Source organism: Epinephelus lanceolatus, chromosome 1 (assembly GCF_041903045.1).
Source record: "Epinephelus lanceolatus isolate andai-2023 chromosome 1, ASM4190304v1, whole genome shotgun sequence".
Taxonomy (NCBI): domain Eukaryota; kingdom Metazoa; phylum Chordata; class Actinopteri; order Perciformes; family Serranidae; genus Epinephelus; species Epinephelus lanceolatus.
The window spans coordinates 37166011-37190338 of NC_135734.1; the positions used below are offsets into that span (position 1 = coordinate 37166011).

A 24328-nucleotide genomic window follows, 5' to 3' on the forward strand; every position below is an offset into this window, starting at 1 on the left:
TCTGAATTAAACTGACAACTGTTGGATGGATTGCTACAGAGTTTGGTTCACACACTCATGTCCTCCTTCAAAATGAATTACAAACAATTAGCTTTTAATCTGGCACCATCATCAGGTCATAAAATGTCCAGTGCTTTGGTGTGTGACCAAATACCTGCAACATTAATAATGTTCCCATCAGCCTCAGCTGTACATTGTGTTCATAATACTAATATTTGCCCAAGTCCAGCCTTGCACAGCCACTATTATAGCTGTAGACTCCTACGATGTGTCATGAATACATACTACATACAAATGATTTACAGTGGTGTTGTAGTCAAGACCATCCTAATTGAGACCAAGACCAGAGAATATTGAGACCAAGACAAGATCATGACCTTGAGGGCTTCAGAACGAGTTGGCTAACCACAAACCTATAAAAAGCACAGCATATCTGATAAAACAACCGATACAGAAACGAACATTTCCAAACTAAAACCATGCAACAGCTGAATAAAATACATTCATGTGAGTCAAGAGAAAATGTATCGGTCTTTGCATTCAACAATAAGCCTGTTTTGTCATATAGTCATCAAGAACAAAGAAGGAAATCTTCATTCACTCATTTTTGGCCGCACTGTTGATGTTACTGCTGAGATTGTTGTCTGTTGTCTGGCTTGTCTGAGAGCCTTGATTATCTTCTCCACATGCAGTATACCGTCTCCACAGCTTCAGGTACGCTGTCTTGATCTTCTGTATTTTGAACCCATACACAACTGGGTTTACAGCCGAGTTAGCATGAGAGAGCAGGATCCCAACATAGAAAGCTGTTACTGGTACACTATTCGGCCCACTGAAGTAAGCAATGCAGTTCATAATGTGGAGAGGGATCCAGGACAGGGCAAACAGAGCCAAGACCAGAGACAGAGATCCTGCCAGCTGTTTCTCTTTCTTCAGGTAGTTCTGAGACTGGATTTGGGCACCGTTGCCTGGTTTGTCTCGAAGGCTTCCTCGGATGTTGCAGAAAATGTAGCCATACAATACAGTCATCACCAACAGAGGTGGCAGGGTGCAGAGGAAAAAACTGAAGTAAACCAGATATGACATGGGGATCACATCTATAAACCTGCAGACAGTAGTTGAGTTGACTGACGCAGCCAAGGTTTCATGGTTGTACCATCCAAGCATTGGAGAAAAACTCATTGGCACTGCAAGAAGCCAGCATGCTGCTACGACGAGCCAAGAATGTCTCTGTGTTACAGTCCTTTTGTACCTAAAAAGAAAAGCACTAATGATTGGTATCATCGACAGTTATTCATGTATTTGTGTGTTCTGACCACAGTGACACAAAATTAATCATTCAAATAATAATTCAATAGTCAATCAAAGCCTTTTTGTAGTGATACATACATAAAGCAGCTTTCATGATCCAAAACACCCCACAGAACCACATCTGCATTTAGTTTTAGCATAAAATAACACTGAATCCCTGACCCTGGTGGTGCTATTTTACTTTCCTTTGCACCCTGAACCAGTAAAGAAGATTTCTGAATAATCCTACCTGAGAGGGATAAACACCCTGAGGAATCGATCCACTGCAATAGCCGTGAGACACAAAACCGAGACCAGTGTCAACAGGATGACAACACAGCTGATGAAGAGACAACCATGGAATGAAGTCTCCACTCGTCCGTCCACCAACACAGCCAGTGGTATGGCCACACAGCCAACCATAAAGTCAGCCACAGCCAGGCAGATAATAAGGCAGAAAGTCGGTTGCTGAATGATCTTGCCGGTCCACAGCGCCAAAATGACCAACATATTTCCAAGACAGCAGCAAACAGCAATGAGCACCTCCAACAAGGTGTAGATCACTTCTCCCACATCCATCGTGCTGCCTATCTGCCTAATGTTTGATAGTCAAAACGGTGTGGCGAGTCTGAATGTGAGTCTCTGCCAGAATGTGCTGGGTTTTTGTGAAACCTTTGAGGCAGTCACCAGCCTTTTAGCACTCCTAACAATATATGTATCTAAAGAAAAAAATGAACTTCAGCTGCAGAGGTTTATATGAAACACCAACGCTACCTGGCCAAAACACAGGAAGCCACAAAACCACATCCTTAATGGAAGTATTGTTTGCTATACATGAATCTCCTGAAACAGAACCACTTTGTACTAAGTGTGGCTAGATTGGTGCCGCTGATGCTGATGCTCATGCAGCTCAGTTGGTGCATTGCAAATGCTGGTACACATTTTAGTGTCAAATTGTATTTCCGCTCACTTAAGCTACCGTGTGTCTCCAATACAATCTCTGTCACAGGGGTCACACACAGGCCTCTCCAAAATGACAAGACATAATTTGATAATTGGCACTTTCTGACAAGGTACTCTTTTTCAAAACACTTTGTAATGGCTAATAATTAAAAGTCATTATATTAGAATGTTTGGGCTCCAGGTTGCAAAATGATCTGAGGATAAATCCTACTGACTTTGTTGCTGTATGCACTTTCATGTAAAACATATTGAGTTTAGCTGTAATGAAACATGCTAGATAAATAGAAATCATTTGCCCTGCTTTGGTGATCTCCTGACTTTTCCTTTAGTGCCACCAGCAGGTTAAACTTTTTATCATCCAGCAATATGTCTCAACATCAACAAGATAGTGTGGCACTGAATTTTCCTCTCCTTTAGCACCACCCTGTGGTTCTGAATTAAACTGACAACTGTTGGATGGATTGCTACAGAGTTTGGTTCACACACTCATGTCCTCCTTCAAAATAAATTACAAACGATTAGCTTTTAATCTGGCACCATCATCAGGTCATAAAATGTCCAGTGCTTTGGTGTGTGACCAAATACCTGCAACATTAATAATGTTCCCATCAGCCTCAGCTGTACATTGTGTTCATAATGCTAATATTTGCCCAAGTCCAGCCTTGCACAGCCACTATTATAGCTGTAGACTCCTACGATGTGTCATGAATACATACTACATACAAATGATTTACAGTGGTGTTGTAGTCAAGACCATCCTAATTGAGACCAAGACCAGAGAATATCGAGACCAAGACAAGATCATGACCTTGAGGGCTTCAAAACGAGTTGGCTAACCACAAACCTATAAAAAGCACAGCATATCTGATAAAACAACCGATACAGAAACGAACATTTCCAAACTAAAACCATGCAACAGCTGAATAAAATACATTCATGTGAGTCAAGAGAAAATGTATCGGTCTTTGCATTCAACAATAAGCCTGTTTTGTCATATAGTCATCAAGAACAAAGAAGGAAATCTTCATTCACTCATTTTTGGCCGCACTGTTGATGTTACTGCTGAGATTGTTGTCTGTTGTCTGGCTTGTCTGAGAGCCTTGATTATCTTCTCCACATGCAGTATACCGTCTCCACAGCTTCAGGTACGCTGTCTTGATCTTCTGTATTTTGAACCCATACACAACTGGGTTTACAGCCGAGTTAGCATGAGAGAGCAGGATCCCAACATAGAAAGCTGTTACTGGTACATTATTCAGCCCACTGAAGTAAGCAATGCAGTCCATAACGTGGAGAGGGATCCAGGACAAGGCAAACAGAGCCAAGACCAGAGACAGAGATCCTGCCAGCTGTTTCTCTTTCTTCAGGTAGTTCTGAGACTGGATTTGGGCACCGTTGCCTGGTTTGTCTCGAAGGCTTTCTCGGATGTTGCAGAAAATGTAGCCATACAATACAGTCATCACCAACAGAGGTGGCAGGGTGCAGAGGAAAAAACTGAAGTAAACCAGATATGACATGGGGATCACATCTATAAACCTGCAGACAGTAGCTGAGTTGACTGACGCAGCCAAGGTTTCATGGTTGTACCATCCAAGCATTGGAGAAAAACTCATTGGCACTGCAAGAAGCCAGCATGCTGCTACGACGAGCCAAGAATGTCTCTGTATTACAGTCCTTTTGTACCTAAAAAGAAAAGCACTAATGATTGGTATCATCAACAGTTATTCATGTATTTGTGTGTTCTGACCACAGTGACAAAATTAATCATTCAAATAATAATTCAATAGTCAATCAAAGCCTTTTTGTAGTGATACATACATAAAGCAGCTTTCATGATCCAAAACACCCCACAGAACCACATCTGCATTTAGTTTTAGCATAAAATAACACTGAATCCCTGACCCTGGTGGTGCTATTTTACTTTCCTTTGCACCCTGAACCGTTAAAGAAGATTTCTGAATAATCTTACCTGAGAGGGATAAACACCCTGAGGAATCGATCCACTGCAATAGCCGTGAGACACAAAACCGAGACCAGTGTCAACAGGATGACAACACAGCTGATGAAGAGACAACCATGGAATGAAGTCTCCACTCGTCCGTCCACCAACACAGCCAGCGGTATGGCCACACAGCCAACCATAAAGTCAGCCACAACCAGGCAGATAATAAGGCAGAAAGTCGGTTGCTGAATGATCTTGCCGGTCCACAGTGCCAAAATGACCAACATATTTCCAAGACAGCAGCAAACAGCAATGAGTACCTCCAACAAGGTGTAGATCACTTCTCCCACATCCATCGTGCTGCCTATCTGCCTAATGTTTGATAGTCAAAACGGTGTGGCGAGTCTGAATGTGAGTCTCTGCCAGAATGTGCTGGGTTTTTGTGAAACCTTTGAGGCAGTCATCAGCCTTTTAGCACTCCTAATAATATATGTATCTAAAGAAAAAAATGAACCTCAGCTGCAGAAGTTTATATGAAACACCACCGCTACCTGGCCAAAACACAGGAAGCCACAAAACCACATCCTTAATGGAAGTATTGTTTGCTATACATGAATCCCCTGAAACAGAACCACTTTGTACTAAGTGTGGCTAGATTGGTGCAGCTGATGTTGTGCTCATGCAGCTCAGTTGGTGTACTGCAAATGCTGGTACACATTTTAGTGTCAAATTGTATTTTCGCTCACTTAAGCTACCGTGTGTCTCCAATACAATCTCTGTCACAGGGGTCACACACAGACCTCTCCAAAATGACAAGACATAATTTGATAATTGGCACTTTCTGACAAGGTACTCTTTTTCAAAACACTTTGTAATGGCTAATAATTAAAAGTCATTATATTAGAATGTTTGGGCTCCAGGTTGCAAAATGATCTGAGAATAAATCCTACTGACTTTGTTGCTGTATGCACTTTCATGTAAAACATATTGAGTTTAGCTGTAATGAAACGTGCTAGATAAATAGAAATCATTTGCCCTGCTTTGGTGATCTCCTGACTTTTCCGTTAGTGCCACCAGCAGGTTAAACTTTTATCATCCAGCAATATGTCTCAACATCAACAAGATAGTGTGGCACTGAATTTTCCTCTCCTTTAGCACCACCCTGTGGTTCTGAATTAAACTGACAACTGTTGGATGGATTGCTACAGAGTTTGGTTCACACACTCATGTAGTCAAGACCATCCTAGTCTCCATATACAGACTCTACATTCAGTGAATGTAGAGTCTGTAGGCAAACCCTGGAGATCTTGCCTCCAGAAGAAGAGCGGAAGACTCCTGGTTTCCGGTTGTAGGTTGTTTGTAGTCCGTGTGATATTGACCAATCACGTTTGAGCTGGCTGCAGTTGTTGCCAGGTCAAACGGTCCGTGCAGTGAACTAATGAGGCCAAACATAACTGACGTCACTGCAAACTCTGAATCCATCACAACATACATATATATACAGTACAGGCCAAAAGTTTGGACACACCTTCTCATTCAATGCGTTTTCTTTATTTTCATGACTATTTACATTGTAGATTCTCACTGAAGGCATCAAAACTATGAATGAACACATGTGGAGTTATGTACTTAACAAAAAAAGGTGAAATAACTGAAAACATGTTTTATATTCTAGTTTCTTCAAAATAGCCACCCTTTGCTCTGATTACTGCTTTGCACACTCTTGGCATTCTCTCCATGAGCTTCAAGAGGTAGTCACCTGAAATGGTTTCCACTTCACAGGTGTGCCTTATCAGGGTTAATTAGTGGAATTTCTTGCTTTATCAATGGGGTTGGGACCATCAGTTGTGTTGTGCAGAAGTCAGGTTAATACACAGCCGACAGCCCTATTGGACAACTGTTAAAATTCATATTATGGCAAGAACCAATCAGCTAACTAAAGAAAAATGAGTGGCCATCATTACTTTAAGAAATGAAGGTCAGTCAGTCCGGAAAATTGCAAAAACTTTAAATGTGTCCCCAAGTGGAGTCGCAAAAACCATCAAGCGCTACAACGAAACTGGCACACATGAGGACCGACCCAGGAAAGGAAGACCAAGAGTCACCTCTGCTTCTGAGGATAAGTTCATCCGAGTCACCAGCCTCAGAAATCGCAAATTAACAGCAGCTCAGATCAGAGACCAGATGAATGCCACACAGAGTTCTAGCAGCAGACCCATCTCTAGAACAACTGTTAAGAGGAGACTGCGCCAATCAGGCCTTCATGGTCAAATAGCTGCTAGGAAACCACTGCTAAGGAGAGGCAACAAGCAGAAGAGATTTGTTTGGGCCAAGAAACACAAGGAATGGACATTAGACCAGTGGAAATCTGTGCTTTGGTCTGATGAGTCCAAATTTGAGATCTTTGGTTCCAACCGCCGTGTCTTTGTGAGACGCAGAAAAGGTGAACGGATGGATTCCACATGCCTGGTTCCCACTGTGAAGCATGGAGGAGGAGGTGTGATGGTGTGGGGGTGTTTTGCTGGTGACACTGTTGGGGATTTATTCAAAATTGAAGGCACACTGAACCAGCATGGCTACCACAGCATCCTGCAGCGACATGCCATCCCATCCGGTTTGCGTTTAGTTGGACGATCATTTATTTTTCAACAGGACAATGACCCCAAACACACCTCCAGGCTGTGTAAGGGCTATTTGACCAAGAAGGAGAGTGATGGAGTGCTGCGGCAGATGACCTGGCCTCCACAGTCACTGGACCTGAACCCAGTCGAGATGGTTTGGGGTGAGCTGGACCGCAGAGTGAAGGCAAAGGGGCCAACAAGTGCTAAACACCTCTGGGAACTCCTTCAAGACTGTTGGAAAACCATTTCAGGTGACTACCTCTTGAAGCTCATGGAGAGAATGCCAAGAGTGTGCAAAGCAGTAATCAGAGCAAAGGGTGGCTATTTTGAAGAAACTAGAATATAAAACATGTTTTCAGTTATTTCACCTTTTTTTGTTAAGTACATAACTCCACATGTGTTCATTCATAGTTTTGATGCCTTCAGTGAGAATCTACAATGTAAATAGTCATGAAAATAAAGAAAACGCATTGAATGAGAAGGTGTGTCCAAACTTTTGGCCTGTACTGTATATACACACATATCTTCCCACCAAAACTGGCATATTAAATTGATATTAAAACACTTTAAAATGTACACCTCTGTCGGGATCCTTCGGGAAACGGTGGAAGGCCAGGTGCGGAGTGTTCCACCGATAGTTGTTGCATTTAATTGCACTACACTGTTTTCTTTTACTTTTTTTCTCCTCTCTCCTTGGCATCTTGCATGTTGTCTGGGCGCAACAGTCCAAGCTCAACGGTCCAAAATGGTGTTAGCGTCCTTAGTGGCTGTTGGCAGAAATTCAACGGAGCTTCGCCTCTTGGTATCCATGCTCTTTGGCCTTAGTATATATAAACGGAAGTCGGAAACGGAAATTCGCCTCCTCCGCCCAAATCAAACCAGAATGCCAAAAAATCGGGGGTCTGCCCCCAGAGGCTGTATCGCTGCCTGCCGGAAGTCAGACGCCAAATACAGCGGATGGCTTGCAAGAATGAGACCATCCTAACTGAGACCAAAACCAGAGAATATCGAGACCAAGACAAGACCATGACCTTGAGGGCTTGACACCAAGTCAAAACCAAGACCAAGGTGAGCCAGAACAGACCAGTGTGAGTCCCATGCTGTGTGACACCACCCCCAAAACACCCACAGAAAACAAATGAAGATTTCTCTACATTCACCTCTTTTATTGCCATACTGTATATATGTATATGTGTACCATGAGAAATGTCTTGATAAAATAATCAAAAGGCATTGCAGAGGTGAATGTTATTTATGGGAATTTTCCATTGTTTTCCACGAGCAAGCGAAAATACAAACAAAAACACTAAGGAGCTAAATCAACATAACCATCTTTCTTCAGTACTCCTTTTTTTGTAGCCCACAAGCAACTAAGTGAAATCCCCAGTGTTGTGGTCTTGATAAGTCTTGAAATAAAATCCTGACTCCTCTTGTTTAAGACTGAGATAAGACCGAGTTAAAATGCAGCTGATTCTGAGACATGGCTGAGACCTTTATGAAGTGGTCTTGAGACTTATCTCGAGTACTACAACACTGCCTCCAGATTCCCCAGATCCAAATCTGATTGAGCATCCATGGGACGTGCTGGTACTTCAGAGGTACCCCTAATCCACAGTGGGGCCTCCCTGGATCGGACTTGTCTCTGACATGTCAAGACATGAACACATGACCTCTGGAGGGTGTCCTGTGGTGTCTGGTTCCGGGGTGCTGGCTTCGGATCATTTGAGACCTGTCAGTTTTGAGGTGGTAACAGGACATCCCAAGATGCTCAATCAGATTGGGGTGTGGGAGATTTGGAGGCCAGGTTGACATCTTGAGCTTTTTGTCACATTCCTCAGGCCATTCCTGAGCAGCTTTAGTAGTGTTGTATGGCTTATTTTTCTGCTGTGGGGCCACTGCCATCAGGGAGTATTGTTGCTGTGAGGAAGGAAGGGTTACTTAGCCCACAGCAGTGATTGGGTGGATGGAGGGCGTCAAGTGGCATCCACATGAATGCCATGACCAAAGGTCTCCCAGCAGAATAGTGCATTGTAACACAATGATCAGTGTTACTCACTTCACCCACCACTAGTTTTAACGTTTTGGCTGATTGGTGAATACTATATACTAATCATCGTTTTCGGGCTCTGATTTAAAAAAAAAAATCGTCCACATGAGTGGTGTGATAAAAAAACATGATATCCACAGGAAACCGCAAAATCCACTACCAAGTGATGTAATACGCATACCAAAGCAACCTAATTCACAAAAACAGCACGACCTAATTCAACACCAGAGGCGCCTGAACGACCAACTACACTAACACGAAAGCAATAACGGGCCTGCCAATGGAGGTCCGACCCAGCCGGATCCAGAATCTCCTTTGGCAGGCCCGTCGCTGCTTTCATGGTAGTGTAGTTGGGGTAGCTAGCAACAGGAGCATCCTCCTTCGTTGGTCGTTAGGTTTAGCAGCTGGATATGCCATCCAAAGAGAGCAGATAGCACGCTCACAAATAAAGTTGGCACCAGCATGTTTGTTTGGTCTGCCATTTTATTCACTGTCGCTCTGACGTCAAACAATGGAGACAGGTAATAAAGTACTGCGGTTATTCTATTTACACGCAACCGCTGGCACCGGAGTCTTCCAAAAACTTCACCCTGGACTCTGGTTTCAAAGAGGCACAGTTTCGGGGGCCCAAAAGTGTGGTTGCGTGTGGCCAAACAGCCAAATCGCATAGAATAATACACGGTTGGAGAAGTACACGAGTCTGTGTGGACTAGGCCTTAGTCTTCTGTTACTATTACTATTAATGCTAAAATTTCAATCAGCAGAGACAGAAGAATTAAGTGAAGATAGTATTTAATACAGAATATGAGTGTACAGATTAACAGATGATTTGTGCTGATTAAGATTTAGCAGAAATCTTGGACACCTGAGGGAGGTATTTTGTGATTGAGGGACATCTGAGCGGCAGCAGGATAAATCCCCCCATGGAGTCCAGAAACTGGTGGTGGTGGTGGCTGCCGACTCTGAGGCTGATGGATGATGAGGCATATGAGGCTGATGAATCCGTGAAGACTGGATGGTGATGGGGAGGTGGACGGCACCGATGACTCAATTGACCTACCTAGACAATGACAACTAGAGATAGTGAGTAAGTGTTCGTGTGAGGGGTGAATGGCAGGGTGACAAAGAAACTTAAAGCCTGAGCATGAATAGTAATGTCTTCCTGACTGAACTCTCGCTAGAGCTTCATATGTGCAGCAATGCACGTTAATCGAACTGCTACTTTTGAATGCGACAGACGGTTAAACTTCCCAAATAGACATCAAACCTTTTTAATAAAATTTCTTGCTTTGTTTTCTTACGCTGTGAGCAGCTCCTCCATTTTCTTTGTGCACTGCATTGAGGGTGAGTAGTGTGCACCAACAGCACACTCAAAAATTGACTTCATTAAGCCTCCTTTCCAGGGTAAACAGGCTACCAACTCAAAACCTCTGTATGAAGTATAGATTTCGGGGAAGCTGACTGAAGTTTGACTAAATTTGGAAGAATTGATCCTGAAAGTGTTGTTGCACACAACATTCAGTCATAAAACTGCAAAACAGACAGGAAACATAACCTCAGCAGACCCCTGCCCCTCTTTTCTCTAGTTTGAGTATTGCAAAATTTGCACATCAGTTTGTTTGATAAGTAAACACAAAGGCTGACTGGAAATGCTTTCATTCAGGGTCAACATTCGGTTCAGATGCCGTTGCTCAGCAGGGGTGGGGAGAAAGGCTCGAAAACAATTGGTCAGAGATGTGGATATAAGACCTACCTGAGACAGACGAAGAGGCATCAGAGAAGATGAAGACTCTGTGTGTTGCTGTTGTTTTGCTGAGTCTCACCTCGGTGGGCCAGCCTGCGACGCTGGCCTGTGAGAAGCTGCTGAAGTCAGACGACCGATCTCCAGATGTAAGTGTCCCACCACATTTGTAACTAATTTTGTGTTTTTGGGACAACATCATCAAACAAATCTTAACTTATTGAATTCATTGTGCATTTGTTTCTTTGTCTTGAAATGTGTTGTGGGATAAATGATTCACATAAAAGGTTTCAGATTATTACCAAATATTAACAAAATCAGACTCCCTTCATTGTTTTTTCAGTTGACTGGGAGGTGGTACTTCATAGCCGTGTCCACGGACTCCTGTATGGTAACAACATTACTGAATGCAGTTTTTTGGCCAAGTCTTGCAGTAGACATCACCTCTAAGGACACGCCCAAACTCTTTGATGCCAAGTTTTCAATTAAGATGTGAGCAATCTTTTGTCTTGTAACGGTTGTTAATTTGTTGTCATGAAGCTTTAAAGGTAAAATGCATCACACGTCACCATGTCCTGCACAGTTGTTCTTTCAGCTGTTAAATCTTTAATAAATCCTTTGCAGGTATGGATACTGTGAGAGTGAATCAGACCAGTTTTGGTATGACAACAACACCCTGTTAGATGTCGACAGCAACAGTAAGAGTTTTGTTTAATGTGTGCACTGGTGCTTCTTCTGATCACTATTTTAAACTTTTACACCACAGACTACTGACTCATTCTGTGTTATTACCATTGAAAACAAAGTATTTGAAGTTCTATATAATATTAGTAATAATATTAATAACAGAAAATATAAGAAAAGATGGAAAATAGATAAAAGAAATTATAAATGGTATATAATCTACCGTAGGCCTTGAAATTATGTGTAGGTCAGTGAAATGTTTTTGTTATATTTTTCTGTCTTGTTATATTCTTTAACATAATTTCTTTACTGTTTTAATGATGATATTTGTATTTTTAACATTTTTATAGAGATACTGTTTAAATGTCACTGTGAAATTGTGCTATTACAATCCAACAGATCTTCCAACCGGTAAACCAGATCAGCTGGTGCAGACCAGCTGTTCTGACTGCATCATTATAAAGACCGAGGACGACCAGATCCTGAGTGCTTTCTTGCTTTTAAGTAAGAGACTGTTCATTACTTATCAGAGGAAGGGGTGGCTGGGGTACTACTACTTCTGTGTTATTTTTTTTCATTAATTTTGACCCTTCCCAAAGCTGCAATTATTTTTTCCCTTTAGCCTCCTTGAGTGACTGGGAGAAAATGCATGACCCTCCCTCCACCATAGATTAGGTTTTTTTTTTTGTTTTTTTTTTTATAAAATATACCCTTTAATATTTTAAAGTTAAAAGTTTAAGATGAAATCCTGGAGTTGAGAAAAGCTTTGGTTTTTCACTGTTGTCGTGCATGCTGCTGGTTAGTTCATGCAAATGGTTTATTTTTGGCTCACATTTTAAATAAGTGATTTTGATGAAATATCACTATTTTAGCTAGGATATATGTTTTTTTGTGTTCATTGCACATGATGTGGCCAAGGACTGTCTGAAATTTTAAAATACAATGATAATCTCCAGTTTTACAGTTTCTGGCTATGATGAATGCTCTAATTTTAGTGATTTTTCAGGAAAACAGACAAGTTTTCTTTAAAAATCTGCAGTGAAATAAATACAAAATACAACCATTAAAATTTGTATGCCCCTCCCCAAAGCCAAAATAAATACATAAGTCCCTCTCTAGTGCTTAAAACACTCCCCCCTTTTTGTACCCCCGACAGAATGTAATCACAAGGCTTGCATCTCTAATGGGTCTCCTCTTTCACAGGTAGGAGAAAGACTGTCACTACTGATGAGCTGAAGGAGTTTGAGGCACAGGTCAAGTGTATGGGCTGGTTCAAACCGCAGGTCTTAAACACAGATCACGGTGAGACTTGAGATGTCTTTGTAGTCAATTTATGAAAACAAAGGGAGTGCAGTGGCATTATACCATGATAGTGATACCAGCTATTTTATTCTCTGCCATTTATATATAGTGTGCAATGCACAGCATTGTAACACTTATTGTGGGTTTGCCATCAAAGGGGAACACCGTCTACATTTAGAACTCCAGTGTGTTATTTTCAGGAGAGTTTGATCAGTAGTTGTGAACATGAGCTACTGTCTCTCAAAGGAACCAGAAACCAGAGGAGTCTCAAACTTGTGATGTCATAGAGCAGTGGTTCTGAAAATGGCGCTTGGCAGCGTCAGGGGGAAACGCGGTGGGACACAAGCGAACGTTAAAGCCACAGTATGTAGGAATTTCTCCCATCTAACGTTCAAATAATATATTGCATTCAAACGGATAGCGTGTTTCAAACGCGTATTGCAACAACGGTAGCTGCTGTGTACCAAAAAGCTATGCTAACATTGATGAAACCATGTCATCCAATACTTCACGGAATATTCATTCAGGCTCCTACACAGACACACGCGACGCAAGTTGACAAACCCCCTCCTCACCATGCTGGCTGTGTTTACAATGTAGGACTGTTGGGGCGGGTGTAAATCGAAACAAAGCAATCACGTCTTGCCGTTTGACAACTGAGAAGTGGCTCAACCTCACACACCTCATCCCTCTTCTCGCATCACTGTGCCGCTGACAGCTGTTAGCTGCTTTTAGCAGCGCTGCTACTACCCCGGCACAACTGCAGCATAATAAAGTCCCACTCCTTGAGCATAAAGCAGGATCATGCATAAGCATCACGGGAGACGGTATCCCCGTCACCAAGAAAGCGCAAAAGGGAATCAAAAAGGCAATGTGACCGCTGAATTCAAAAAACGAGGGTCAACATCGGGGCAGCCTTTCCCAGGTGGAGAGAGCTGCTGAAGGAGAAAGGTAATGCAATCACAGGCCAGCGCCGCTGTTAGCTGTTTGCCGCTGTTAGCTGTTAGCCGCTGTTAGCTGTTAATGGCGCTGCTAACAGTGGCTAACAGTGACAAGTGGCTCCTTTTACGAGTATAAGTCAGATTATTGGTGGAGGTAATAATACACCAATGATGACATATTTATGAATGCAGACATCGATTTTTGCCAATAGACAATTGAAAATGTTACACAATGTCCCTTTAAGGCAACAAAAGTCTGAGTAGGGCAGGTGGGAGGGGTGGTGGATGGGTCCACCAAACACCAACTTTCACCTTGGACAGCAGTGTTCGCATCCCATAGTATTATAAAGCCAAACCCTGTTCTTTTTTCCTAAACCCCACCACGTGCGTCGGTTGTTGTGTTTTACCAACGTAGTGCGTTTATTTTGCAACTGACACTGCATCCCAGAACGTCAACAACCAACGCACCCAGGGTACCTTGTATGTCGTATGTAGATGTGGAAAGTCCACGACCAAACGTCGAAATGTGACGAGGTTGGATTGAGAGTGTGTTGTCTACACACAAATGAGCTTCATTGTATTGTTCTCAGTTCTGAAAATAAACCCAGATACTCTGAACATTCCCCTGGGTGCTCTCAGTGTCACCTGGGACATCTTTCCCGATTTATTGTCAATGGAGCAGTTCCAGAGTTTACTTGATGACATCACACGTTTAGTTTTAGCACTCTAGTTTTTGGATTTGGGAGAGAGTTGTTCATGTTCACACATTTTTGGACATCTTAGCAATCAATAACATGATTGAAATTTATGGGCATAGTTCCCCTTTAGTTGTCACATACATCAGAGAATTAGATATAAAATGGTGTTATTTACACTGTCAGTGCTGTTATTGCTCTAATGTTCTTCTTTGGTCCCCACACAGAGTACCAAAACTGCTCGTCACTTGAGACTGCTGAAAATGATTCTTCAAGATTATCAAACATGATTTATGAAAGACTGAAAACCACGTACACCGAGCCCCTCCAGTGTCTTGCCGAAACCCTTATGTATTACCCCAAAACTGCCTATGAGTGGGCTCAAGAAAGTTGGGCCTCTCTTTGGTAAATGTGCTGGTGCACAGCTATGATAAAAATTCACTCACACGATCATGTTTTTGTGAAATGGTGCAACCCTACTCAAGATGTTGACTTGCTTGATGGGGAACTGGTTACTGATTGATTTACTGTTTTAAAAGATGAAGACTCTCTAACCCAATAAGACCCCCTTTGTCTACATTCAGGTTTTAAGCGGTGATCTGTAGTGCTTTTCGACAACATGTTCCCTCTTTCAGACAGTTCAGTCACCATTAATAATGACTGATTTTTCCTCATCAAAAAAATAAATGATTGGTGAAATGTAACTTTTGCAATGTGGACTGACTTGTTTAGAGAGACATTGATTTTGGAGCAAAGTCGAATGTGGAGCAACAGGTATTATGCACCTCCTGAGTCAGCATTTAAACTGTTTACTGCTGCAGCATTGCAGCAACTCAGTCATTAAGTCTTTCCAGGTTTGGTAAAAAGACTAATGTTTTGCTGATTCACATTATATGGGATATGTCCATATTTTTACCCGTTAATGTGGTGATTTGCATTTGTGCTAAATGGTTTTGGATTTGTGTTTAATATGTGTTTCATGATTAATCAAAGCTGAAGCTAACGCAGGGGTCATGTAAAGCAACCACATAAACAACATCTGTGGCATGTGTTGGAGGGATTGTTCAATGCATGGCAGAGTGTTCGTGTCATTTTACTATCATTATTAATCCAAAACTGATTGGTTAGCAGATCTAGACTTCTTAAACTGGTGTAACCCATAATATTAATAATGTCTGCACACTAATTAGCTGTTCATTATTTATTTATTACTTTTATAATGAGTTCCATTTTGTTCTTTGCAGCAAGGTTTGTTGGATTTATTTACAATGACAATAAAAGGAATTTAATTTAATTTTGGTTTAATTTGATTTAATTTAATTTAATTCAATTCATAGTTCAATGGTGTTCATTATGTCTTTAGTTTATGATAATTACTTTAGTTGTTCTGTTAACATGTCTGAGATAAAAGAAAGAACAAAAAAGAACAACTAAAGTCATTATCAATTTAATTCAATTCAATTCAATTCAATTCAATCCTAAAATGTACAGGAAAGCAGTAAGAAGACACAGTCTGGACTAACTGCAGATGACGTAGTGACAACAATAGCCGAGAGGTAATATAAGCATGGATAACTCTCAAGATCTTGTGGCGGCAGATAGGCCTTTACCTTGGCTAAAACTCTTAACTGGAAAAAGCTAGTTTTGACAACTGAACAAATTTGTTAACCAAATTTAAAAGAGCTGTCAAAAATCACACCAAAATTTTTAACAAATGGTCAACTGTGAAAAACTAAAGGGCCAAGAAAACCAGCAGAGTCAACCAATAGGTTTGGTTGTCCAAATATAACAATCTCTGTCTCACAGCACAAACACCGCCTTCATATCACCCTTGAATTGGATTGACACCACTATGACACAACAAAAAATGATTGTGATAAGATTTGTGGTACTGGGTTGTATTAGATTTAGCTAAATAGCTACAAAATGAATTTAAATCCCTGTGTGTTCACCGTTCCCCTGCCTTATATGAAATATGGTCTTATAATGCCTGTTGATCCATAATGAAAACAATGTTATAGAGGTGACAAACACAGTGAAATATCTTTTTAATATCTGAATCTACTGTGTGATCTTGCATTAATGTCAAAATGACAGTGTTCAGCACAATCCAAAATCCAGACCAAACTAATAAATAAGCATTATTCTTCTTATTCTGAATCACAAGTGGGTCCATAGCAAAAAAAAAGGAGAGGACACAAGACATAGGAAATATAAACTGCAATTGAAAACAAGGCCGTTCATATTTAAGCTATCTTCCCACTGTTTTCTGAGCCTGGGTGAGTACCAAAAGCAGCTCATCCTCGGGCTGGTTAAAGCCTCTATTATGCTGTTCTCTGACTCATCCAAGCGACACATAACATTGTACATTAGATGTCCTAGAAGTGGCTCACATGTAGGAGCACCAGAGGACACAAACAGTTGACTGGCACTATGCCATCTGGGAACCTGAAGCAGCAACCTCATCCCATCACTGTAAGCCACCGTTAGCTACCGCATACTGCTTTTCCTGTACGCTGTAAACGACTGTCATGTAGGTTAACAGTGAAATACTGGCAGCAGGGTTGCTAGTAGTTCACTGTTAGTTTCACAGTTCTCCTACTGTTAAACAGTTCACAAGCCTGGTTATCATCAAGCATCCTGATGGCATCGTAAACATCCTGGACCTGACTGTCATTAGAAAGATGCACATTTTCAGCCATGACTACACTGCTTTTAGCACAGTTGAATGAATTAATGATCACGCCACAGCTCAGCTATTCTGTCTGGACCACATGGGCGATCAGTGTTGGAAGGCAAGGAAGTTTTACAGTTATTTATTACTCTGACTTCCTTCCAGGAATCATAATGGTTATTATTTTCAGCTTCCTGCTGAGTGAATCAGCTCTCATGGTGTTCTCGTTTCTTTTAATAAAATGAAATCTTGCATTGGTAAATGATGAAGTCTAATAAAAGGCAATTAATTCCTATTACTTATTTTCAGTGATACTTCATGTCCTGTTAAAAACCTCTGATGCCAGCCTCTGCAACTACTGGATAAGCTCCCCCTTTGCTGGATTCCTGGCCCCAGGTTTGCTGGGAGGTTAATCAAACTTAAACTCAACTCAATTTAGTATTAATGTATGCAAGTTGAAATGACAATGGTCTCACAATTAAGGACCATCTTCAATATTCAGTAATAAGGCTGAACCCAGTTTATGGCTGTTATAATGTGAGTTGATTTTTTGCGTATTTCTTCTGACAAATTTTCTATTTGATTAGATTTTACTTGTGCATATCCCCAAACAAAATTCTAATTAAATCAATACAAAACAGTTGACACAACATAAGAATAGTGCTTGGGTTTCTGGGGTGGAAGGTTAGATTATCTACATTGTATAGTTTGACAGAGTATTCAGATGTTTTACTAAACTAAAAGTAGCAATACTACAGTGTAAAAATACCCTGTTACAAGTAAAACTCCTGCAAGTAAAAATACAAAAGTACTGGCATTAAAATATATTTAAGGTACTGAAAGTACAAGTTCTTACTCCATTTTAAAATATTACATTATATAATTGATGCATATTGTGTAGCCTACTTCACTGATAGGTATAAAGGTGGAGTTTTATGTAGGTTTTGATTACTTTTAGTCTCTATATACAGACTCTACATTCAGTGAATGTAGAGTCTGTAGGCAAACCCCTGAGATCTTGCCTCTGGAAGAAGAGCGGAAGAGCCCTGGTTTCCGGTTGTAGGCTGTTTGTAGTCCGCGTGATATTGATCAATCACGTTTGAGCCGGCTGCAGTTGTTGCCAGGTCAAACAGTCCGTGCAGTGAACTAACGAGGCTGAACATAATTGGCGTCACTGCAAACTCTGAATCCATCGCAATGGTTCAGCATATTTATTTATATATAAACGGAAGTCGGAAACGGAAATTCGCCTCCTCCGCCCAAATCAAACCAGAATGCCAAAAAATCGGGGGTCTGCCCCCAGCCGATGGGTTCCGAGAATGGATTACTTTAGGCTACGCTACAGGATAGCTTAATCCACTGGTTCCTCACCTGGGGGCCCCAACCCTCACTAGGGGTCGCCAAAGCTTCATTGGTGTCTCAAGGCCTTCTTGATGTTAAGGGGTGTTAGAAAACTTCAAGTGAAGGCCTCTATCGTTCAGCATTTTATTCATTTCTGCGAATAAAACTAAATGGAATTGTTATTTTTAAAGGCACATTAAAGACCTGAACACAAGCTACATTTACAGAACCTTCCCTTTCTCGTCCTGCATTAGAAAAGTAAACACTTAAAACAACCAAACAGCTAGTACAACAATGGCCGAGCCAAAGGAAGAGGAAATCACTACATTTCTGGGTTAATAGGTTAGGTTAGGTTTGGGATTTTAGTTTGTTTTACTTAGTTAGATGGGTTGTTTTGAGCTCAGGGGGCAGCTTGCTAAAACAGTGGGATTTTTATTTTTGTGCTGTAACAACAAATTGGCTGCTCTACCAAGTTATTGCTCCAAATGGCATATTAGTTATGCATCATCATCCTGCACATACTAAAATCACATCCAAATGTTCCTGAAATTTTTACAGTAAATTGAATTTGTTCTTAAGGGGGGCACCTTTGCCCATCATGCCCTAATGCCCGGTTCAGACAAAAGATTTGTAATAAGACAAGTAGAACCAGAAAACCGTTCTGCAACATTCTAAAAACCTGCCAGTTCACACCAATGCAACTAGATGAGATGGTGTATCATCGCTATACAACCACTCTCTGTACTTACATTGTGATTTTCAGCTTATTTTGTGACTGAATATAATTTGTAGCTTCTTAAAATATGAATGAGGATAGTGATAGTGAGATACTGGCTACAGCTGCATTTGTAGAAGTGATGAAATGGCGGAAAACAGAAAACAAGCATCAGATGGACTGAAGTCATAATAAATACACTACAATAATGTAAATAAAGAGGGCCAATTAATCAGTCAATGAGAATGTGTGTGTGTGTGATGGATAAGCACATACAGCAAACAGCAGCAGCAGCGACCCACTGTCTGACACCGACACACTTTAAGGATGGAAACAGAGTGCTCCTGCTGCAGCAAACGAACACACCGTCTGTGGTCATTTTGACTCAGCCAGCAGACTTCACTACAACCTGATTGGCTTTGAAACAGGTGATGTGCTGACCAGCTGAGTTGCAGATGACACCATCAGCCAGATGGAGTTGAGCTCAGACCGGCCAGTTCACACCGCAGCAACTTTTCTCTGCAACGTTCCTGTCATCAAAAATATTTGGTCTGAAATGGGCTTAAGTTTCGTGGGCGGTGTTTGGAAGGCATGTTTTCTTTAAAAAATCTGTGGTATAATAAATACAAATTATACCTGCTGCGCAGCGATGGGTCGGGTCCAGGTATTTTTAGGCAATTCTGAGCAACAAGCAGAAGAATTGGAAGAAATTTAGCAACACAATCTGCTTTTTGCATTAGCTGAGGCTTGAACTCACAACCTCTGAGATTAAGAATCAATTTCTATCTCACTGAGCTAATTAGTCAGTGACAATTCATGTGTAGCTTCACAAACTGACTAAGCCAGACGTGCAGGTTTAGCAGCCATCTATGCATGGAAAAGCAGATTTCAAACCACTGTAAAAAATTCAGTTATCGAAACAAAAATCCACATATAATACACATATTGCATCTAGACAGCATGGAGATGTTGGTAATTTATTTTAACAATGATTGATTTGCTCCATAAGTGAAAAACTGATGTTTAAAATTGCCATTTTTACATTGACTCCAATTGTTCACATTAGAACAAAATTCAAAATACGGTCAAAAATTCAGTTTTTGAGATAAAATTCTGAAATTTGCCACACATCATCAACCATGACTCTAGAATTTTGTCATTTTTTCATGAACATTGAAGATTTATTTAGCAAGAATTTGCATGTATATGTTTACAGTACTGTTTACAGTCAAACATTTTGATGCATTGTAGGCTCAGTTTTTGATAAATCAAAAATCTGAGAAACTTAGTTTTTGTAGGACAGTCTGAAGATGCTCTGTAGCAAGTTTGGTATCAACTGAGCAAAAATTGTGGGAGGACATAGGTTTAAGAAGTTTTACAGTTTTTGAAAAAAAAAAACAGAGTGATGAACTTCATAATTTTTAATAGATTTAAAAGTACAAAAGTTTCTTCAGTATTGGGGCTACAGTTTGATGAAAGTTGTGAAGTTGTAGCACGTATGGTTGATTTGTTATGAATTTTCAAAGTTTTGAACTTTAGATGCTTGCTGTATAGCTTGCTGTATAGCTTAAGTACTATTGGCTTGAGTTTACAGCTGAGGATATCTGGCATGAGACTGGACCTTTGTGCAAAGTTTGGTGAGTTTTCACCCATGGGAAGTATGATTTCCTTGGAAGAAGAAAGAAGAAAGTAGAAAGAAGAAAGAAGAAGAATACCTAGGATTACCTGCCAGGACCCTAAATACAACCATTTACATTTGTATGCCCCTATAAGCCAGAATACCTGCTCAAAAAATTATTTAGCATGACACCCCCTTTTTGAGCTATCCCCTCCCACTCATAAGTAACGAACAGTCCCTAAACTATTAAACGTAGTGGAGTAAAAAGTAGGAATATTTGGCTCCAAATTGTAATGGAGTCAAAGTAGAAAGCAGCATAAAATGGAAATACTCTTGTAAAGTACAAGCACCTCAAGTTGGTTACATTAATGTTTATCTGAATTTATTTTTTCCACATTAAGCTATTTATCAAAACCCCTGCAGCTTTACAGCAGCTGTTTGACTGACAGATGATCTTTGGCTTCTTTCTGTGGTCGCCTAGCAACGCCGACTCAGAAGTGTAGATGACTGCTTCCCGTTAAATGCTATCATTTTTAGAAATATAAAATAACGCTAAATAAAATAGCTAGTGCTGATATATTTTTTTTTAAATTTTAAATAAAAAAAAATGTGTTAAGGGTTTCCTTGAAACGGCGCCACAAACCGGAACCACCGGCTCTAGGACCCAGGCGCGCGGCTGCCACCAGACACCGGTTGATGAGATGGTCCGGTCGGCATTACACATCTAATTACCCGACAAAAAGCGGGTGCATGTTCGCTCTGGTCAGAGTAGTCGGAGGTAAACTTACCAGCCGCTGACGGTGGACTACAACACCGCCAGAAGAAGCGAGAGCATTTCCCCGCCGCTGTCTTTTTTTGCCGTCACCCCGCACCGTGGCAAGAAGACCCGTCGCTTGTCTCACCGGCGTCAACCATGAGCCAGAGGTTCACCGTCTCCAAGAGCGACGGCGACCGGCGCCCCTCAGACATCCAGGGGGAGGTGAACCAGCTGTTTGAGGGAGACGAGCCCCCGACCAGCGGCGGCGCGGAGGGGGAGGACGCCGCTGGTGCCGAGGTGGTGGTGGTGCTGAAAGGTAGGGAGACACTTGAGCCGGCTTCATTCACCCTAACGCTGTTTGTTAGCTAACGTTAAAGGCTGTAAGCTAGCGGTCTTGATGCCTGAGACCTGTTCGGTGGCACCACATTGTCTATGGACAGATGTGTGTGACTTGAATTTGTAATGGCCACACAGGGCACAGTCTGGGTGTTAACAGAGGCATTGCAAAGGGCATCAAACCCCCTCCTCCCTCCAGCAATACATATTCAAAATTGGGCTTTGCTTTGTTTTCAAATGGTTTGTTAATTCTGTATATTTGCTCCCATGTGGCACACATTCAAATGTGTGCTAAATTTTATTGCACAAGTCATCAGTGGTCACTCTGAAGGGCATCAGTTAATTTCCCCTCAGCTGTCAGACAGTAGCCCATATGCTTCCTCTTCATCTCTCCATCACCACTCCTCATAGACTTAACTTTATCTGGCCTATTTCATACTTCCTTAAATCCAGGCACTCAAGATCTTACCCTCTACACATGCTTGAAAGCACTGCATGTGAGCAGGGAAACTGCTTCCCTGATGGAAAGGAAATGTCAGTGTCAAGTACAACCTTGTGGCTTGGCATGGACATACTGTACCAGCAAAAAAAAAATATGAATTGCATTGCTAGTGCATACAGGACAGTTATTATACTCATCAAAGGTGAGTAAAAACATAGCTTCATCTCCACAGTTAAGTTATGCCAAATTCCTCCAGTGCCCCTGTGAGTAGTCCCAGCCCCATCTCCTGGGAACTAGAGCCATTGTGGTGGCAATCCTGTCACTAACTCACCTGAGTGAAATAATAGAGGTCCCGTCTGTCATTGTCTGAATTGAATGCAGCAGTCCAGAACAAATGGTGGCAGGAATTCCCGTCGGGCCAGGATTGGAAGCTGTTACCATTACCAATGATTAGCATTAGAAAAAGTGCAATCACTCAGGTCCAGTCCAGTGGAAATGCAGATTTATCTGCAAATGAATCAATACTTTTCATATTGTATAACCTGTGAGAGCTGCCAAATAATGGCATTTCATATTAATTGGCCAGGCTCCCTGGATTCCCGTAAATGCCTTTATTGAAGCTCTAAATTTGCTGCTCCTTAGTTTCTGTGCTTTAGTATACTATAGCCTTAGCTCAGATTAATCCTTTATTTACTGGACCAGCATTTTTATGAACAAGAATAAACGTTATAAAATAAGTAAACATTTAGATATTTGTCAGAAAAGGTCTTTTCTGGAGTTTCACAACTGCCTTCAGTCCTCTTAGCTTCTCTCTGGATATATTAGATGACATCCCCTTGTCTTGACATGTTTCCTGCTGCTTGGAGATTCAGCAGTGTTGACAGGTTTCCAGTATTAAACCAGCCAGTCATTGAGGTGAGGAATGAAAGCTTTTCATTACCAGTCCAGCCGTGCTCCTTGTCGCTGCTACGGAAAGCCTCTAAGGTTCTGAGCATGCCACCATCTCCTCTTGTGCAGGTGAATTCACATAGAAATGCCTCCTCAGCATTTCTCCACTTGAATACCCCAGCGTGTATCAATCATTCCTCTGGACATAAAAGAGGGCTGTGTGGGTCGGTCGGAACAAACCTCCCCATCTTGTCCTGTTCCACCCTAATAGATGGATCGAAGGACTTCCATTGAGATACAGTATGTTATGCTTCTGCTAAGCGGCAGCCTTGTGGAGAGTGGCGTCTCTGCATCCACTTTGCTGGTTGCCATAGAGACGCAGTACATTTTCACCAGAGTTTGTCTCACAAATGGTCTCGCAATGAGTTGGAAACACTTAAGATCAAGCAAGTAATGAAATCGGTCTCTTGCTGGGATGGTGTGATATTTTCTCTTTCCTGTTTTTTTGCTCTGTGTGATAGACCATACATGGATGTCCGATTTCTGCACCGTAGATGTGAGGCTAATAATTGCTATAATAAGACATTTTTTATTGCTAATGTTAAAAACAATAGTGAAATGTGTCCAAAATTTGCCACAGCTGAAGGTGACACACTCAAATTACTCATTTTATGCGACCAGCCATTTGAACAATTCAAAGATATTCAATTTACTGTCACGCAGGACAAAGAGAAGCAAAAATCTTGACATTTGAAAAGATCAAATGAGAATATTTGGCATTTATTTTGAAAAATGACACAAATAATAGTGTTTTTCTGTCGATCTAGTAAATGATTGACCAATTGTTGCAGCTCTAGTGCATAATAGTGTTATCTATAATGGTATATGGCATCAAACATCCCTCCATATTGTGCGTGTGAGTTTGTTCAGCTGAATCAGAGGGCTTGTGTAAATCTAATAGGACTGTAAATGTGTCCAAGGCTGAATCTGTCAATGTAATTACGCCATTGTTGGCATTTTCCTGCCTGGTAATAATTCCAGTGTCTACTAAAGCCCCCATTCAGTCTTGTTCTTATTTTAGCTGGCGGTACCAGAGCAATATCTAAATTCTTCCCCCCTTAGCCTGGATCCGTGATCCTGTTTCTATCGATCCAGAGGGAGGTGTGAGCTCAGTCAGCTCAGCCAGCAAGTGTGGTTGATGATGACTGGCTGCAGCAGGAAGGAAGATCTTCGTCTGGCTGCCAAGTGCCCCCTCTGCCCTTGACCTTGCAGCAGTGTAAAGGGATATATCTTCGTTAGATCAGTTGGGCTCAGTGGAATGGGTTCAGAAT

General features: G+C 41.4%; 4 protein-coding genes across 5 annotated transcripts in view; 2 read left to right on the forward strand and 2 right to left on the reverse strand.

Annotated features, from left to right (window-relative positions):
• Positions 1–593: 593 nt before the first annotated feature.
• On the reverse strand, positions 594–1984 carry LOC144464154 (adenosine receptor A1-like). The gene is made up of 2 exons (XM_078170006.1): positions 1541–1984; positions 594–1252 (listed from the first exon to the last, which is right to left on the reverse strand). Exons 1-2 carry the CDS (start codon positions 1867–1869, stop codon positions 598–600), a joined length of 984 nt encoding a protein of 327 aa, XP_078026132.1. The 5' UTR covers positions 1870–1984; the 3' UTR covers positions 594–597.
• A 74-nt stretch (positions 1985–2058) lies between these two features.
• Positions 2059–4784, reverse strand: LOC144464156 (adenosine receptor A1-like). Its single transcript, XM_078170014.1, has 2 exons — positions 4223–4784; positions 2059–3936 (listed from the first exon to the last, which is right to left on the reverse strand). Exons 1-2 carry the CDS (start codon positions 4549–4551, stop codon positions 3282–3284), a joined length of 984 nt encoding a protein of 327 aa, XP_078026140.1. The 5' UTR covers positions 4552–4784; the 3' UTR covers positions 2059–3281.
• Positions 4785–10538: 5754 nt separating this feature from the next.
• LOC117256344 (uncharacterized) lies at positions 10539–14930 on the forward strand. Its single transcript, XM_033625707.2, has 6 exons — positions 10539–10753; positions 10948–11096; positions 11229–11302; positions 11688–11792; positions 12492–12590; positions 14454–14930. Exons 1-6 carry the CDS (start codon positions 10646–10648, stop codon positions 14633–14635), a joined length of 717 nt encoding a protein of 238 aa, XP_033481598.2. The 5' UTR covers positions 10539–10645; the 3' UTR covers positions 14636–14930.
• Positions 14931–21240: 6310 nt separating this feature from the next.
• slc12a5a (solute carrier family 12 member 5a) overlaps positions 21241–24328 on the forward strand; it is a 231524-nt gene continuing 228436 nt past the window's right edge. For both annotated transcript variants that reach the window (XM_078170026.1, XM_078170027.1), the window contains exon 1: positions 21241–21647. In XM_078170026.1, coding sequence (XP_078026152.1) covers positions 21488–21647 — 160 coding nt within the window. In that variant the 5' untranslated portion in view covers positions 21241–21487. The remainder of the gene's footprint in view (positions 21648–24328) is intronic.

What these genes read in the sequence shown, in the direction of transcription:
- LOC144464154 (XM_078170006.1), bottom strand. Translation starts at nt 1,869, where the DNA reads ATGGATGTGGGAGAAGTGATCTACACCTTGTTGGAGGTGCTCATTGCT. An exon ending in AGGGTGTTTATCCCTCTCAG is followed by an intron (nt 1,253 to 1,540) that starts GTAGGATTATTC and finishes TTTTCTTTTTAG; the next exon opens with GTACAAAAGGACTGTAACAC.
- LOC144464156 (XM_078170014.1), bottom strand. Translation starts at nt 4,551, where the DNA reads ATGGATGTGGGAGAAGTGATCTACACCTTGTTGGAGGTACTCATTGCT. An exon ending in AGGGTGTTTATCCCTCTCAG is followed by an intron (nt 3,937 to 4,222) that starts GTAAGATTATTC and finishes TTTTCTTTTTAG; the next exon opens with GTACAAAAGGACTGTAATAC.
- LOC117256344 (XM_033625707.2), top strand. Translation starts at nt 10,646, where the DNA reads ATGAAGACTCTGTGTGTTGCTGTTGTTTTGCTGAGTCTCACCTCGGTG. An exon ending in GCCAAGTTTTCAATTAAGAT is followed by an intron (nt 11,097 to 11,228) that starts GTGAGCAATCTT and finishes AATCCTTTGCAG; the next exon opens with GTATGGATACTGTGAGAGTG. An exon ending in GGTCTTAAACACAGATCACG is followed by an intron (nt 12,591 to 14,453) that starts GTGAGACTTGAG and finishes GTCCCCACACAG; the next exon opens with AGTACCAAAACTGCTCGTCA.